The 16,775-nt window shown below is 36.3% G+C and overlaps 1 protein-coding gene across 6 annotated transcripts in view; it reads right to left on the bottom strand.

Moving 5' to 3' along the window:
- The window catches only part of NUP62CL (nucleoporin 62 C-terminal like), a 94,857-nt gene that overhangs the window by 10,026 nt on the left and 68,056 nt on the right, over positions 1-16,775 (bottom strand). For 5 of the 6 annotated variants that reach the window (XM_047716730.1, XM_047716733.1, XM_047716734.1 and 2 more), the window contains 2 exons: positions 13,196-13,262; positions 9,554-9,562 (listed from right to left, as the gene is read on the bottom strand). In XM_047716730.1, the coding sequence (XP_047572686.1) occupies positions 9,554-9,562; positions 13,196-13,262 (76 nt within the window). The remainder of the gene's footprint in view (positions 1-9,553; positions 9,563-13,195; positions 13,263-16,775) is intronic. The other variant, XM_047716732.1, reaches the window with a different exon arrangement.

Genomic DNA, 16,775 nt, shown 5'->3' with positions numbered 1-16,775 from the left:
AGCCAAACTGTGGAAAAGAGCTGAGATGTCCTTCAACAGATGAATGGCAAGGGGCGCCTGGGTGGCTCAGTGGGTTAAAGCCTCTGCCTTCGGCTCAGGTCATGATCCCAGGATCCTGGGATGGAGCCCCACCTCAGGCTCTCTGCTCAGCAGGGAGCCTGCTTCCCATCCACCCCTCTGCCTGCCTCTCTGCCTACCTGTGATCTCTATCAAATAAATAAATAAAATCTAAGAAAATAAAAAAAGATTTGGTTCGTATATATTACTCAGCCATCATGAAGGATGAATACCTATCATTTACATCGACATGGATAGAACTGGAGGGTATTATGTTAAGTGAAATAAGTCAATCAGAGAAAGATAATTATCATATGGTTTCACTCATATGTGGAGTATAAGAAATAACACAGAGGATCATAGGGAAAGGAAGAGAAAACTGAATGGGAAGAAATCACAGAGGGAGACAAACCATGAGAGACTCTTGACTCCAGGAAACAAACTGAGGGTTTGTGGGTAGGGGAAGGGGGTAATTGGGTGATGAACATTAAGGAGGGCACATAATGTGATGAGCACTGGGTATTACACACAACTAATGAATCACTGAACACTACATCAAAAACTAATGATGTACTATATGTTGGCTGTTGTATTTAAATAAAAATAAATAAAAACAAACTGCATTTTTATGCACTAGCAATGAACATATGGAAACCAAAATTTAAAACACAATATAATTTGTAATTACTACAAATAAAATAAAATAGTTAAGTATAAATCTAATAAAACCAAAACATATATAATGTGGATGCTGGGAGTTACAAAATGCTGGCGAATAAATAAATGGTGGGCTATGCCACATTCATGGATGGAAAGATTCAACAGAGTAAAAATATCAATTCTCCCCCAAACTAATCTACAGGTTTAATATAATTTCTATCAAATCCCAGCAAATTTTTATGAGAAGGCAAAGGAATTAAAATGGCCAAAATAATCTTGATGGAAAAAAAATAATGTGAGAGGAATCCCTCTACCATATATTAAGGCTTACTATACAGCTACAATAGTGAACACAGTGTGATATTAGTGGAGGGAAACACATATAGATCTATGGGATAGAGAGCCCAGAAGATCCATATGCCAAACTAATATATGACAAAGATGCAAAAGCAATTCAATTGAGGAAGGATAGTCTTTTCAACAACTGGTGTTGAAACAACTGGCTACCCATAGGCCAAAAAAAAAAAAAAAAGAAAGAAAAGAAAAAAAGAACCTTGATCTAATCCTCACATCTTAAAGAAAAACTAACTCAAAAATGGATCACAGCCTTAAATGTAAAATGTGAAACAATAAAACTTGCAAAAAAAAAAAAAAGAAAAGGAGAAAATCTTTGGGATATAGTACTAGGCAAAAAGTTCGTAGATTTGACACCAAAAGCATAATCCATAAAAGAATGGAGAAACTCAAAATTAAAAAACTTTTGTCCTATGAACAGCTCTGTTAAGAGGAATAGACAACGGGCACCTGGGTGGCTCAGCGGGTTAAAGCCTCTGCCTTCAGCTCAGGTCATGATCTCAGGGTCCTGGGATCGAACCCGGCATCAGGCTCTCTGCTCAGCGGGGAGCCTGCTTTCCATTCCTCTCTCTCTGCCTGCCTCTCTGCCTACTTGTGATCTTTGTCTGTCAAATAAATAAATAAAATCTAAAGAGGAATAGACAAATGACAGGCTAGGAGAAAATATCTTCAAACCACAGAGCCAACAAAGGACTAGCATATACCCTAGAATATATAATAAAGGCTCAAAACATTAAAACAAACGAATAAGGGGCATCTGGGTGACTCAGTAGGTTAAGTGTCTGCCTTCGGCTTAGTAGTAGTGAGTAGCCAAAAACTAAAAACATCCCACATGTCCTACAACTGGTAAATGTGTAAAATAACCTGTGGTGCATAGTGCTATGGAGTAATTAGTCAGCAACTAAAAGGATCAAACCATTGATACATGTAATTTAGATGGATTTCAGGGGAATTACACTGAGGAAAAAAAAATCCAACCCCATGTGGTTATATGCTGTACGATTCCATTTATATAGTATCTTAAAATGATAAAATTTTAGAAATGGGTGAATAGATTGGTGGTTTCTAACAATTAGGAACTGGGTTAGAGATGTGGGAGGAAGGTGGGTGTGGCAATAAGAGGGAAATAGGAGGAATTCTTATGGTAATGGAACTGCTCTGTATTTCAACTATGGCAATGCACACAAAAACCTACACGTGATAAAAATGCGCATAAGGAAACACACACAAATGCAATACAAATAAAACCAGGAAAATCTGAACAAGAGAGATTATGCCAACGTCCATGTCCTGGTTGTGTTACTGTACTACAGTTTTATAAGACATTAGCACTGGGGAAAACTAGGTAATGAATAAATAGACCTCTGCATTATTTCTTCGGCACCTCTTTATGATTTCTTACTAGTACATGTGAATGTACAATTAACTCAAATTGTAAAATGTGTAAAAATTTCAAGGATGAAGACTAACACACACAAATAAGGTTTGGATTCCCTACCTCTTTTCCCAGAAGTGCCTGTTCAATAGGCACATAATATGACCCCCAGTTTACATGATGTGATAGTTTTAACAAATCTGTTCTCGCTATTTAATATGGTTGACCATCTTTTTAGCTTTATGATCTAGGTTTCCTCATTGTTGCATGCCTGTTAAGCTAAAGCCATATATTAAGGCTTTGTATTCAGTTAGGATGCTGTTTAAAAGTAACCTTGAAATCTCAGGAGCTGAATGTAATTAAGGATTATTTTTGACTCAGAAAGAGGAAGAACGAGATAGGAAGGGGGCAAGGGAAGAAGAGAGAGAGAGAAGACACTGTCCTCCTATTTGTCTTAGCTACTTTCAAGAAGATTCCCAGCTTATTAAAATTGAAGTAACACTCAGAATAAATATACTTGAATTCTCAGTACTATGGTCTGATGGGAAGAAGAGTGCTTCTAGAGAACAGACAAAGCTCTCATCTCTACTATGGGAATGCTCATCCCAGTCTTGCTACTGACACATTAAGTTGGTGATGTGGATACTCTGCTTGTGTATAGCACTACCCCTCACACAAAATTAATAAAATATACATTTCAAGGAAAGGCATTAAAAGAAAAGATGGTGAAGGTATCCTGAATTCTTGGAGACGACATGGCAGAAACAAGGTAGTAGAATTATTATTACATTACATCCTAAGTGGTCCTCAGACAGTCATCCTATTGAAGTATCACTTACTATTCAAGCCTCATTTCAATTCTACTTCTTCCAGGAAATCAACTAAAGATTAGATTTCTCTTTCTTTGCTGTCCCCAACCCCCACACTTTGAACCTGTTCAAGGCAGTGCGCCATTGATGTTATACCTCCTACACTGATTAACAGTGCCTCTGCCCATAATAGGTGTTTTGTATTTAAGAGTCACAGCTATGTGGTTTTAACTTGTATCTGAGAGAACACATTCCCATTATACAGTACTTCACTTGATCTTAGCCAAAAGGCCGAGAAGCGATATATATATATATATATATATATATATATACAGTACTTCAGTTTTCAAAATGGCTATACCTATTACCTTATTTGAGTCCCACAACATCCATCAGGATAGAGAGAATTAAAAAGTCAAGAAGGTAAGGTTCAGTAGCTTCCCAAAGGCCAAAGCTCATGAAAAATGATATCAGGATTCGTATCTTCAGACTCCCATCTATGAGTGCTTTTTCTATTACAGTGTGCCTGTTTGTCAAATGCTGTGAGGGGTTTAAAGAAAAAGTACTATGCTGAGCTAATAACTGGCACCACAGAATAATGCCATTTGTTGTCCTTTCAAACACTGAAGTGCTCAAAATAAGGCAGGCCTATCTGAACCCCATCTAGGGAGAAATTTCATCAGTGAAATACTATCAGGCCACTTTATCTATGAGATGGTCATAGAGCATGGTCCCAAAGATAGCATTATAGTAAGACACCAGCATATTTATAGTTTTTAGTCACTAACAGGAAGAAAATTGCTTTGGAGAAAAATCTGTATATCCCACAAACAATATAAATCCTGCTATTTGGGAGTGATTTAAATCATGTTACATATAATTCATCTGGGGAGGCTCTCCAGCTGAGGAAATTCACTTGGGCACAAAATGTACATAAGCAGGATTAGTGAGAAATCTAATTTTGCAGATGCATTGAGTGTATTTCAAATCTGGATTTACATATAGAAAAGGAATTGTAGAAGTGGAGCTCTGAGAATGTTAACCATCACACACTATTTCCTAACAGGAGCTGAAGACTTCATCATTTTTAACCTTCGTACCCTAATCTTACCTACAAGAGATTATTTAGGATCAGGGAACAATAATGTGACGATAAATCTATCTTGTCTGTAAAGGGCGGTGGAGACAAGGAGGCAGCTCATTAAACAATGGAAAGACATAAAATATCTTTAAGTTAACTGCAATGGGAAGAAGCAAGTACCTGTCTCTGTTGAGCTCAAGAGACCCTTAGAGTGAGTAGCCACATCTCTGGCAGATCAAGAGCATTTGCTTCTCAAGTATCTGAAGTGGAACACTACACTCCAGAGCACAACAGATGACCTCACTGGTCAACCAATGTCACCAAGACTTCTCAAAGAATTTAAGAAAAAGAGGAGGTAAAAGAAGCCACCTTAATTAACCAGTAAATCAGATTTTATTTTATTTTATTTTTTAAAGATTTATTTTATTATTTATTTGACAGACAGAGATCACAAGTAGGCAGAGAGGCAGGCAGAGAGAGAAGAGAAAGCAGGCTCCCTGCTGAGCAGAGAGCCCGACGCGGGGCTCGATCCCAGGACTCTGAGATCATGACCCGAGCCGAAGGCAGAGTCTTTAACCCACTGAGCCACCCAGGCGCCCCCTCAGATTTTATTTTAGAGGATGAAAGACAAAGAAGATATTTTATTCGGAATTCAAAGGCATCTTTTGGCATCTCAGCATTTGATGCTCTTCAGATACAAGAGGGATGAAAGTAAACTAATAAAAATAGTTTTAAAGCATTTATCTGGACCAAGCTTCTTTAAAAAAATATGGCACTGTGAAATACCATATTGCATATTTGAAAATTCCCAAGAGGGGTTCCTGGGTGGCTCAGATGGCTGGGCTTCTTCTGCCTTTGGCTCAGGTCATGATCTCCAAGTCCCAGGATTGAGTCCCATGTTGAGCTCCCAGCTCGAGGGGAATCTGCTTCTCCCTCTCTCTTTGCCTCTTCCCCTGCTTGTGCTTTCTCTGTTTCTCTCTCTCTTTCTCAAATGAATGAATAAAATCTTTTAAAAAAAAGTTTCTAAGAAAGCAGATATTAAAAGTTGTCATCACAAGATTCTTGTGATGAGAAAAAAACTTTTTTGTAACTATGTAAGGTGACAAATGTCAACCTAATTGTAACAATCATTTCATAATATATACAAATATTGAATCATGGCACTGTGCACCTGAGAGTAATATAATGTTATATGTCAAATCTACCTCCATTTTGTCTCAAAAAAAAAAAAGGTTTAAAAATACCCAACCCTGTAAACTCTAATTTAATATAATCCCCTCAAATAATAAATATTAACATTGGGTAAAAATGAATTACAACTGTGACATATCACAAAAAACTGCTTCTCTGAAATGATCCTGAAGGCATTTTATTCAAGAGTTAGTCACACCACACTAGATAACTGAGAATGTTTTACATCAAAAAGGAAAAACAAGGTGATCAGAGACCCGGTGCTAATGGGACTGTCTTTTGGAAAGAGCACAAAATTCCTTATGGCATTTTTAGTTACTCCAAGGAGTCTTCCCTTTCTTCCCTAAATAGCAGTCAAAGTGTTGTGAGTGGCTATTAAACAATTATGGGGTTATAACCCATAAGAGACTGCAAAGATCATGGGTGAAATATATTTTAGTCGTGATACTTTTGGACACCTCACCAAAAAAGCAAAACGCCCTGAAAATACTCAAGGAACTTCTAAATAACGATAAGTTTAAGATTTTCATGCTGCCCACCCTTTTATTGTGGCATGTGATAAATATTAATGTTATAGACAATGGTTTGGTATAAGGAGAAACAAAAAATGTCTGTCCTTCGCCCCTACTTCCCCCACTCTCTAAGAGAAGGAGCTCCATATATTTAAAATGAATAGCAAATTAGCCCAGATTGATTGTCAACTCTGTCCTAAGTGGTCCCAGAAGAGCTGGAGCTGCTGCAGTTTCAGTGACTGCCAACTCAGAAGACAGATGTGTGACTGCAGCATTGCCATCAAGCAAACCTTGAAATAAGGCCATAAATTTATACAGAGAAAGACAAGAGAGGAAAGTGGTATTTGACTATTGCTACTCTTAACTCTCAATTATCTATACTGATCAGGAAGAAAAGGCGCAAAGATAATGTTAAAAAATGGATGACTATCAAATTTGAGAACAGGGCAATATCAGCACATGTTCAGACATTCCCTGACTCAATGCTCTTGTACTTCTCTCTGACCAATTTCCAGCTCAGTCCCATCACAGTTCTATGGAGGTGAGAGGGGGGAAAAGGGGCCTGCTTCCTCTCTATAATTCACTCCTGAATACTGAACATGAACAGTTGATTGGACAGTGCAATCTTTTAACATATTTAAAGTATACTGTGTGGTTTCTAAGTCACTTTTAAAGATAAGCCAATTCTTAAGTTAAATACATGATCCTATTAACATTACAGTTGCTATGTCTTACAATAGGAAAAAAATTCATACCAATGTTAAGGATATTAAATCACAAAAACATTTCCCAGAAACCTTTTAAAATACAGATTTTGACATAAAATCATTTTTAAAAGCCTATATAGTTATGGGCGTCTGCCTGCAGCTCAGGTCATGATCCCAGAGTCCAAGGATGGAGTCCTGCCTCGGGCTCCCTGCTCAGCAGTGAGCCTCCTTCTCCCTGTCCTTCTGCCCCTTCCCCTGCTTCTGCTCACTCTCTCTCTCACACAAATAAATAAACTCTTTAAAAAAAAAAAAAAAACTACACAGAGATTTTTCTTCAGGAAAAAATATATTATTTCCATTGTTAAAATGACACATTAATTAGTTTTTCTAGAACTATCACTTGCATGTGAGTAAAAGGACTTATTGAGAAGTTTAACCTTAAACTTCACAGTCCACAGACCATTTCAGCAGATATGATCTCATTAACTATTAAAAAGCAAAATGAACCACGCCCACCACCAAAAACAAAACAAAACAAAACAAAACTCTCTTAGTATAATTGAAGCCTGACACTCTCCATTACTTGATCATGTTACATGCAACATACAGAAAGACAACAGAGTCAAACTTTGCATAATCTTATTCCTCAGCGTTTTCCAGTCACTGACATTCTCCCACATCTCAGCCATTCTTACAACTTCTTCAAGGTAAGTAATTTTCAGTGATAATCTTCCTGGAACTGCCTCCTAGGCCAATTGAATAGCTACCTTTTGAATCAAATGGCTTTGTTTTCTTTCTTCCCCTCTCTCTCTCCTATATACACAGTAATCTCTGATAACCAGTTCTGCCACTATTACTGACTGCCAACCTGGGCCAGGCACTGCTTAAGGGAAGTTCAACATTGTTTCTTTTAGTCCATATAAAAAAAAACCCTGAAGGGTAAATATTCTCCCTCATTTTCAAATGAAGATATAGACTCAGAGAGATTAACTAACAGTTAAGGTCACACAACTATTAAGTGGTAATGCCTTGACTTGAACCCGTCCAGAAACTTCTCCCTATCAGGTAATGAATACTAAGGCAATATAGAACTCAACTCTGTTAAGTTCTATAGAACTCTGATGATTCAAAAGAGTTTAGAAAAGGATAGTTTCTATACCCAGTTGAGGATGGTATAGGTATGCCTAGAAGGGAAAAAAGGTAAAGAAGTTCAGGGTTGATGACCTCTATGAATGAAGAGAATGAGGATTCTGGAAATGAGAAATGAGAAAATTTGTATTATTTTTATAATACGTCTTCAAAAAGAGTAACAACTGATTGCCTAACTAGCCTCCATTATCTCAATTACTGAGGTCTCACTAATATTCCATATTTTAGGCAAAAGTCTATAAAAATTATTTCCCCCATATTTTTATTTTAAATCTATAGAATGTTGAGAGAATAGTAAAAAATCACAAACTTGTATATCCTCTATGTAGATTAATCCCCCATTACTATTTTGCCTCAAATTGCTCAATCTCTTTCTTTTCACAAGATTTTTGTCAAACCACTTGAAAGAAAACTAGACATGACACTTCTCTAAATAATGCAGCATACAGCTTCTAAGAATAAAAATGTTTTCCTACACAACCACAGTAACACATGTAAAAAAGTAAAAAATTCATTAACATCATTTAATACACAATTCTTATCCAGTTTCCCCAATTGTTCTAAATAACATCTTTTTGAGAAAACACAGGTGATAAGCTCCTTGACATCGGTCTTGGCAATGATTTTTTTTTGGGTCTGACTCCAAAAGCAAAGGTGACAAAATAAAACAACAACAACTACAACAATAAATAGGACTATATCAAACTAAAAAACCTGCACAGCAAAGGAAACCATTAACAGAATGAAAATGCAACCCACTGAATGGGAGAAGATATTTGCAAATGATATATCCAATACAGGGTTATTATCCAAAATATATAAAGAACTTATACAACTCAATAGCAGAAAAACAATCCAATTAAAAATGGGCAGAAGACATGAATAGATATTCTTTCAAAGAAGACACACAAATGAAAAGAAGCTCAGCATCAGTCATCATCAGGGAAATGAAAATCAAAGTCACAATGAGACATCACCTCCACCTGTCAGAATGCCTATTAGCCAAAAGGTAAGAAATAATAAGTGTTGGAGAGGACGTGGGAAAAAAGGACCCTCATGCACTCTGGTGGGGCTATGGGGATATAAGTTGGTGCAGTCACTATGAAAAACAGTATGGAGGTTCCTCAAAAAATTTAAAAAAAGGACCACCAATGATCCAGCATTTCCAGTACCATGTGTTTATCTGAAGAAAATAAGAACACTAATTTGAAAAGATAAATATGCCCTATGTTAATCGTATCATTATTTACAATAGTCAAGATATGGCCCTAATTTTTAGTGTCCATTGCTGGATGAATGGATAAAGAAGATTTGGAACACAGAGAGGAGGTAGGTGGGGGGATGGGCGAAATACGTGAGGGGAATTAAGAGTACACTTATCATGATGAGCACTGAGTAATGTATAGAAATTGTTGAATCACTATGTTATACACCTGAAACTAATACATCATTAATTATACTGGAATTAAATTTTTTTTAGAAAAAGATTTTATATACACACTACACACACACACACACACACACACACACACACACAATGGGATACTACTCACCCATAAAAAATGAAATCTTGCCATTTGTGACAACAAGGATGGAACTAGAGGGTATTATGCTATGTGAAATAAGTCAGACAAAGACAAATACCATATCTCACTTATATGTGGAATCTAAAAAACAAAACAAATGAACAAACAAAACAAAACAAAACTCATAAATACACAGAACAGCACAGTGCTTGCTAGAGGGGAGAAGACAAAATGGGTGAAGGGAGTCAAGAGATACAAACTTCAATATAAAATAAATAAGTCACGGGGATGTAATGTACAGCATGGCAACTATAGTCAATAATACTGTAATGCATATTTGAAAGTCGCCAAGAGAGTAAACACTGAAAGTTCTCATCACAAGAAAACGTTTTTTTGTAATTCTTTATGACTGTAACTAGACTTATTATAATGATCATTTCACAGTGTATATATCGAATCATTATGTTGTATACCTAAAACTAACATAATGATATAGATCAATTATACCTCAATAAAAAATATGAAGAAAGGAAGGCAGGCAGTAAGAAAGGAAGGCAGGCAAGGAAAGAAAGGAGGAAAGAAAGCAAACGAGTGAGAGAAAGAACAAAAGAATGAAAGAAAGAAGGAAAGAAGAGAAGAAAAGACAAAAGAAAAGAGAAAAATGTCTTCTTGGTTCTGATCCATATCCAAAATTAACATAATAGACTTAATTGTTATGATTCTTTTAATCTGAGACAATCCCCTTAACTTGGCTTTGAATTTTTTTGTTTCCCATGACTGACTTTTTTTTTTTAAAAGATTTTAATTATTTATTTGACAGAGATCACAAATGGGCAGTGAGGCAGGCAGAGAAGCGGGTGGGGGGGGAAGCAGGCTCCCTGCTGAGCAGAGAGCCCGATGCGGGGCTTGATCTCAGGACCCTGGGATCATGACCTGAGCCAAGGCAGAGGCTTAACCCACTAAGCCACCCAGGCGCCCCCCCATGACTGACTTTTTAAAAAAGTCTCACATGTTTAACAATGTGTTACACATTGAATGTCTGATTATTTTCTTGTGATTTTATTCAGTTAAACTTTTTTTTATAAGAATACTACATTATCTTTCAAAATGTTGCACCTGTACAATGTCTGATTTTTTTTTATGATTAGATTCAGATAAACCAGTTTTGATAAGAAAATAACATATATGATATTATTTATTTCTTATCATGTCAGATCAAGAGGCACATCGAGTTATTCCACTGTTAGTGACATTAAACTTTATCATCTGGTTAAAGTGGTAATTGTCAGATATTTCTGTTGTAAAGGTGTTCCTCAACAATCTTAAACTCAGTAGTATTAGCATTCACTAATGACCCTTGCTTGAATCATCATGATGCTGGGGAGGCAAAGTGGTGACTTTCTCACTAAACTATACAATTAGAATGGGTGAAATTTACGGTATGTAAATTATACTTCAACAAAACTGCTTTTATAAATTAACTCAGTAACATGCAATTTGTACTTGGTCCATTCCTTCGGGCATATTTTTTCTGACAAGAAATGACTGACAGCTGAAACATTTTATAAATGAGGCAAGGTATTCAAGATCAGGGTAGGCTTAACAAAAATGCTCTGTTAAAAATTTCTTAATTGCAGTTCTCTAATTCCATCATTCTCTCTACAATTATTAGCTGGCACACTTCTATAAAGGCTTTTCCCTGCACATCCCATTTCTCTCTCTCTCCCTCCCCTCCAAACCCCCATCACTGCAGATTCATGGATATCTCCCCTCAGGGTATTATAATAATCCATTACTGATATTCTTTTTTATGTTCAAACTATCCTAATTTGGCCAACAGAAGCCCATTCAAGCACAATGGGCTTGTCCTGATATAACCCCATTAGTTTTGAACAATCTATTTGCTTGCATAAAAAGTTCCCAGGGTACCTGGGTGGATCAGTCAGTTAAGCATCTGACTCTTTTGATTTCCACTCAGGTCATGATCTCAGGGTCATGAGATCAAGCCCCAAGTCAGGCTCTGTGCTGAGCAAGGAGCCTGCTTAAAATTCTCTCTCCCTCTCTCTTACTCTGTCCCCTCCCCCCGTGTTTGCTCTCTCTCTCTCTCTCTCTCTCTCTCTCTGTCTCTCTCTGAAAAAAATTAAAATAAAAAATAAAAAATTTCCAAACTCAGCATAACAAATAGCATGGAGGACAAGGGGAGATGGAGAGGAGAAGGGAGTTGAGGGAAATTGGAAGGGGAGGTGAACCATGAGAGACTATGGACTCTGAAAAACGATCTGAGAATTTTGAAGGGGTGGGGGGTGGGAGGTTGGGGGCACCAGGTGGTGGGTATTGTAAAGGGCACGGATTGCATGGAGCACTGGGTGTGGTGCAAAAATAATGAATACTGTTATGCTGAAAAAATAAAAAAATTAAAAAAAAAAATTTCCAAACTCACCCTGTACATTCCCTGCCTGAAACTTGAGATTAGATATTTCCCCAAGAAGCCTTGGTTACTTTTAATAGAAATGGCATTTAAAAACCAAGATTTAGGTGCTTGATGTGCTGTTCATTGCTAGTGGGGTGTCATTGCTTCTTGGCCCTTTCTATAAACAGAACAAGGGAACAGGAAGTCATACTAATATTTGCATCAAATTTACGATACAAACATAAAAGAAGGAACAGAATAATATCTTCTATTTTATCTTGTCTTCCATTACCATCACTATCCTTATGCTTCTGTTTTATCCTACAATATATAGGATGGCAATAATATTGTTATATTAGAATATATAGAAACATAATATAGTATAATTCTGAAACTAACAATAACTTTTTTTTTTTTTAAAGATTTTATTTATTTATTTGTCATAGAGAGAGAAGCGAGAGTGAGCACAGGCAGACAGAGTGGCAGGCAGAGGCAGAGGGAGAAGCAGGCTCGCTGCCAAGCAAGGAGCCTGATGTGGGACTCGATCCCAGGACGCTGGGATCATGACCTGAGCCGAAGGCAGCTGCTTAACCAACTGAGCCACCCAGGCGTCCCAACTAACAATAACTTTTTAAGTAAGCTTAAGATTTCTTTGCAGTTCTTTCTGTCCTTAAGATTATATCCTAGTAAGAATGTACTATCAAGAACACCATGTTCAAAAGTTATCTGAGCTGCATGATTATGTTACAGCTTTATAGGTTTGTCTGGTTTCAATTTGTATGTATTCAATTTAGCATTTGTCTTCCTTCCCAGTATTTTTGGCTTAATTCTAGTTTTTCAGTATTTAAACTTTTATGTGGGCCAGAAAGTCAAAACTATACTAAGATATAAACATAGGGAAGTCCTGCTTCTGTCCCTATCTCCTCCACCTCATTCCTATACAGCCCCTGTTTTCATTAGTTTCTAGTTTATTCTTACCATGTTCCATTTTATAAAAACAAACAATTATAGTTCTTCAGGATTAATGTATACATACTGTAAGTTAAGGAATACCCCTATAACCAAGCTCTCATTTGAGCATGGTCACGGTGCACAAAACCTGACTTACGTCACATCTTCTTTTTTTTTTTTAAAGATTTTGTTTATTTATTTGACACAGAGAGAGATCACAAGTAGGTTGAGAGGCAGGCAGAGAGAGAGGGAGAAGCGGGCTCTCCACTGAGCAGAGAGCCCGATGCGGGGCTCGATCCCTGAGATCATGACTGGAGCCGAATGCAGAGGCCTAACCCACTGAGCCACGCAGGTGCCCCTTGCATCACAATTTCTAACTGCAGTAACAGGTTCACATACAAATAAACTCCCACCTGAATTCTGATTAATCCACTGTAGAGAGTTCATATGAGCATTCAGGATCTTGCAGATCTGCTGGAGCTAAACACACACACAAAATTTTTAGATTATGATAATTCTGATATGATAAACAAAACAAACATTAAAAAAATTGAAATTAGGAAGTGACTTTTCATTTCTTTTGGTAAGAAATGGACTGAGGATATAGAAAATATTAATGGCTTTTTCTGCTATTTCATATTCATAATGTTCATTACATCTTTATATTACTTCAATCTAACTATTTTGTAACTGTTAAGAATTTGATTCCTATAATTCAATAAGACACTGACTACCACAGTATAAAAATAACTAAAAACAAATATTAAAAGACATTTCACAAGACAAGAAATTCATATAAAATTTAAAACATTACTTTTTCAACCAAATCAGCAAATTTTGTTGAGGTATAATTAACAAATAACATTCTATTAGTTTCAGGCATTTAACACAATGGTTTGCTATTTGTATATATTGCAAAATGATCACCACGATATGTCTTGTTAACAACATCCATCACCGTATGTAGTTAAAAACATTTTTTTTCTTGTGATAATAACATTTAAAGATCTAATCGCTTGGCAATTTTCAAATATGCAATACAGTATTGTTAACAGTAGTCATCATGTTGTACATTACATCCCCATACCTTATTTTATACCTGGAAATTTGTTCCTTTTGACCACCTGCACCCATTTCACCCATTACCCAACCCCTGCCTCAGGCAACCACCAATCTGTTCTCTGTATTTACAAGCTTGTATTTTTGGTGCTGGCGTTTTTAAATTCCACACATAAGTGAGATCATATGGTATTTGTCTTTCTCTGTCTCACTTATTTCACTTAGCAAAATGCCCTCAAGTTCCAACCATATTCTTGCAAATAGCAAGATTTCCAAGTCAGCAATTTTTAATAAATGGTAATACTCAGTTGTCAACTGTGTGGAGAAAATAGGTGGATGCCTATACAGCCTATAGTAATAAAAATTGACCCAGCCCTTCAAAATGTAAATTTTTACAATATATATCAACAGTCTCAAAATATTCATACCTTTTAACTCAATATATTCTATTTCTAGGTATCTATTCAGAGGAAATAATCAAATCTAAACATAGTGGTCATAGAGATCAACTGTATAATGGCGAAGTACTGGAAACGATCTTTCCACCAATTTAAAAAAGTAATTCAATATATTATGGTAAAGTCACCTCTAATGAAATATTACAGAGTCATTAATATTTTCAAAGATTTCCAAAGTTTTCAAAGAATGCTTAAAATTTTAGGAAAATGTGAAAGAATATGAAATGAAAACAGAATACAAAACTGTATATATGTATGCTTCCAATGCTATTTAAAACAAAAGGAGAATTTTTACCAGCAAAGCAAAAAGACTTGGAAAAAATATACTAATATATTAGCAGGGTACTGGTAATAGAGATGATTTAATTTTCTTCACAGATTTCTATACATTGAGTAAGTATATGTAATAACTTTGTAATGAGACACACTAGACATTCAAAATTTTTTAAAATAAAAGTAGGAGGAAATGAAAATGTTACTACACTTAAAAGAATAGTATGTAATGAAAACAGAAATTTAATGCATTTTAACATAACAAATAGAAATACAACTTGTAGTAGGAACAATGAGTTTTTGTAAGAAAATGTAACTGAAGACCATATACCATAATATGGATCTGCTTAATAAAAATTTTAGGTGTCAGGTGGTCTCTCCCATCTCCTCCGTACCTCCTCCCCTCTACCCCCTCCCCCATACCCTCTCCCTCCACCCCACCCCACATACAAATAGTAAAAATAAACAGGTAAATCCCATCATTGTGAATACTATTAAACACTGTGGCTATTTTTCTACCCTGGTGTATGGCCTATAGTAAGGAAGCTTTGTTGATCTGGTTACAATAAATTATCTTCAAGAATATTATTGTTCAGCAAATATTTTCTCTGCTTCTCACCCAATCATTTATGCTATCTGAGAAAAGAGATGAATTGTTGCTGATCTCTTGCTTCTTTTGTCCTGCTATGGAGCAGCAATTATCTTTAATTCATTCATCTTAAACATCTCAATCACCCTTGTGACAGAAAAACAAAAACAAAAGACTCACACCATTTACTCCCCACTACCAAAATAAAATAAAACAATCCAAGGCTAAGTAGAGAAAAAGGAAATGGATAGGATTATAGTCCCTTTTCACTTACTCTGTTCAGAAACTTATTTTACTTCAACACAGAGAGACCAGACATCACCTCTGCCTCATGCCTAAATCTGCATGTATTTATTACACATAAAAATTGTTTTATAAAGTAACTGTGGACTTTATAATCACAATGGTGAGCTAATATTTCATAAAAAGAAAACTTATAATCTGTCAACTCTTTGATCATCTATATGAACACAAGAAGATGGTAGCATGGATAATCCCAGACTAATTTATATTTATCTTTGTTCAATTTTAGATTCACCCAAAGTAGAGAATGGCATAATTTTCATAGGTAGAGGGGACTTCAAGATCATTTAAGTCGACCCTTGACATTTTGCAAAAGAAGGAGCTAAGATTCAGAGAGATTAAGTGACTTAAATAAAATTCTAATGCTTTTTCAACTATACCATGCTGTCTCTTTATAATTAAAAAAGCTAGTAATGTGTAAATAGATAAAGAACCGTCTGTATGACTGGACAAAGAGCTTACTAAAGAATAATCACAATATATATCCTTTGTCCTCACCAACCCAGATCTTGGTCCCATTCCGAATTATACTCAACAGACAGAATGTACAATGGCAGTTCCTACAATGGGAAGAATCCTCTTACCACTACTCCCATGGAGTGAGAGAGGGGAAAAGAAGAACTCCCATTTAGTTGCTAAGACAACTTGGAAAGGTAGAGGAAATAAGCTCTTTAATTAGGCCATAGATAAAGGGGAAAAGTACCAAACCTTTCTTATGGCCAAAGTAATTCAAAACATCTCAGCTCTAATTGGAGCCTCAGCTTTATTTTCCCATGCTAAAATAAACTTACATTATGAGGTAGGTAGATCCTATGAGGCAGGTGGAAACCTAATAACCACATCTAACAAAGTCTCTATGAAAAAATGTATTTTAAGACTCAAGTAGTTGACTTATCAAACATTTAAGACATAACCCAGTCATAAGTTCAGGCCTGCCTGGATATACCTAATAAACCCAAACACATATACTCACAATTATATGAATACACAGAAAAATATGTAAAAGGAGGAATGAATTAACCAATGAGTAAGGGAACAGAAAAATAAATACAGGGACATATTTAGCTTTGTGAAGAACAGGGAGAAACCCCTGAAAATTTAGGGAGGAAAGTCCTTTTTTTTACCCTCCTGGGAATAATCACAAAAATTCATAACCTTAGGGTGCCTACGTGGCTCAGTTGTTGGGCATCTGCCCTGGGCTCAGGTTATGATCCCTGGGTCCTGGAATCAAGCCCCTCATGGGGCTTCCTGCTCAGCAGGAAGCCTGCTTCTCCCTCTCCCAACTCCCCCTGCTTGTGTTCCCTTTCTTGC

This window comes from Lutra lutra, chromosome X (genome assembly GCF_902655055.1).
Source record: "Lutra lutra chromosome X, mLutLut1.2, whole genome shotgun sequence".
Classification (NCBI taxonomy): Eukaryota; Metazoa; Chordata; class Mammalia; order Carnivora; family Mustelidae; genus Lutra; species Lutra lutra.
The sequence above is the reverse complement of the archived record's forward strand: the minus strand, read 5'-3'. Positions and strand labels throughout refer to the sequence as shown.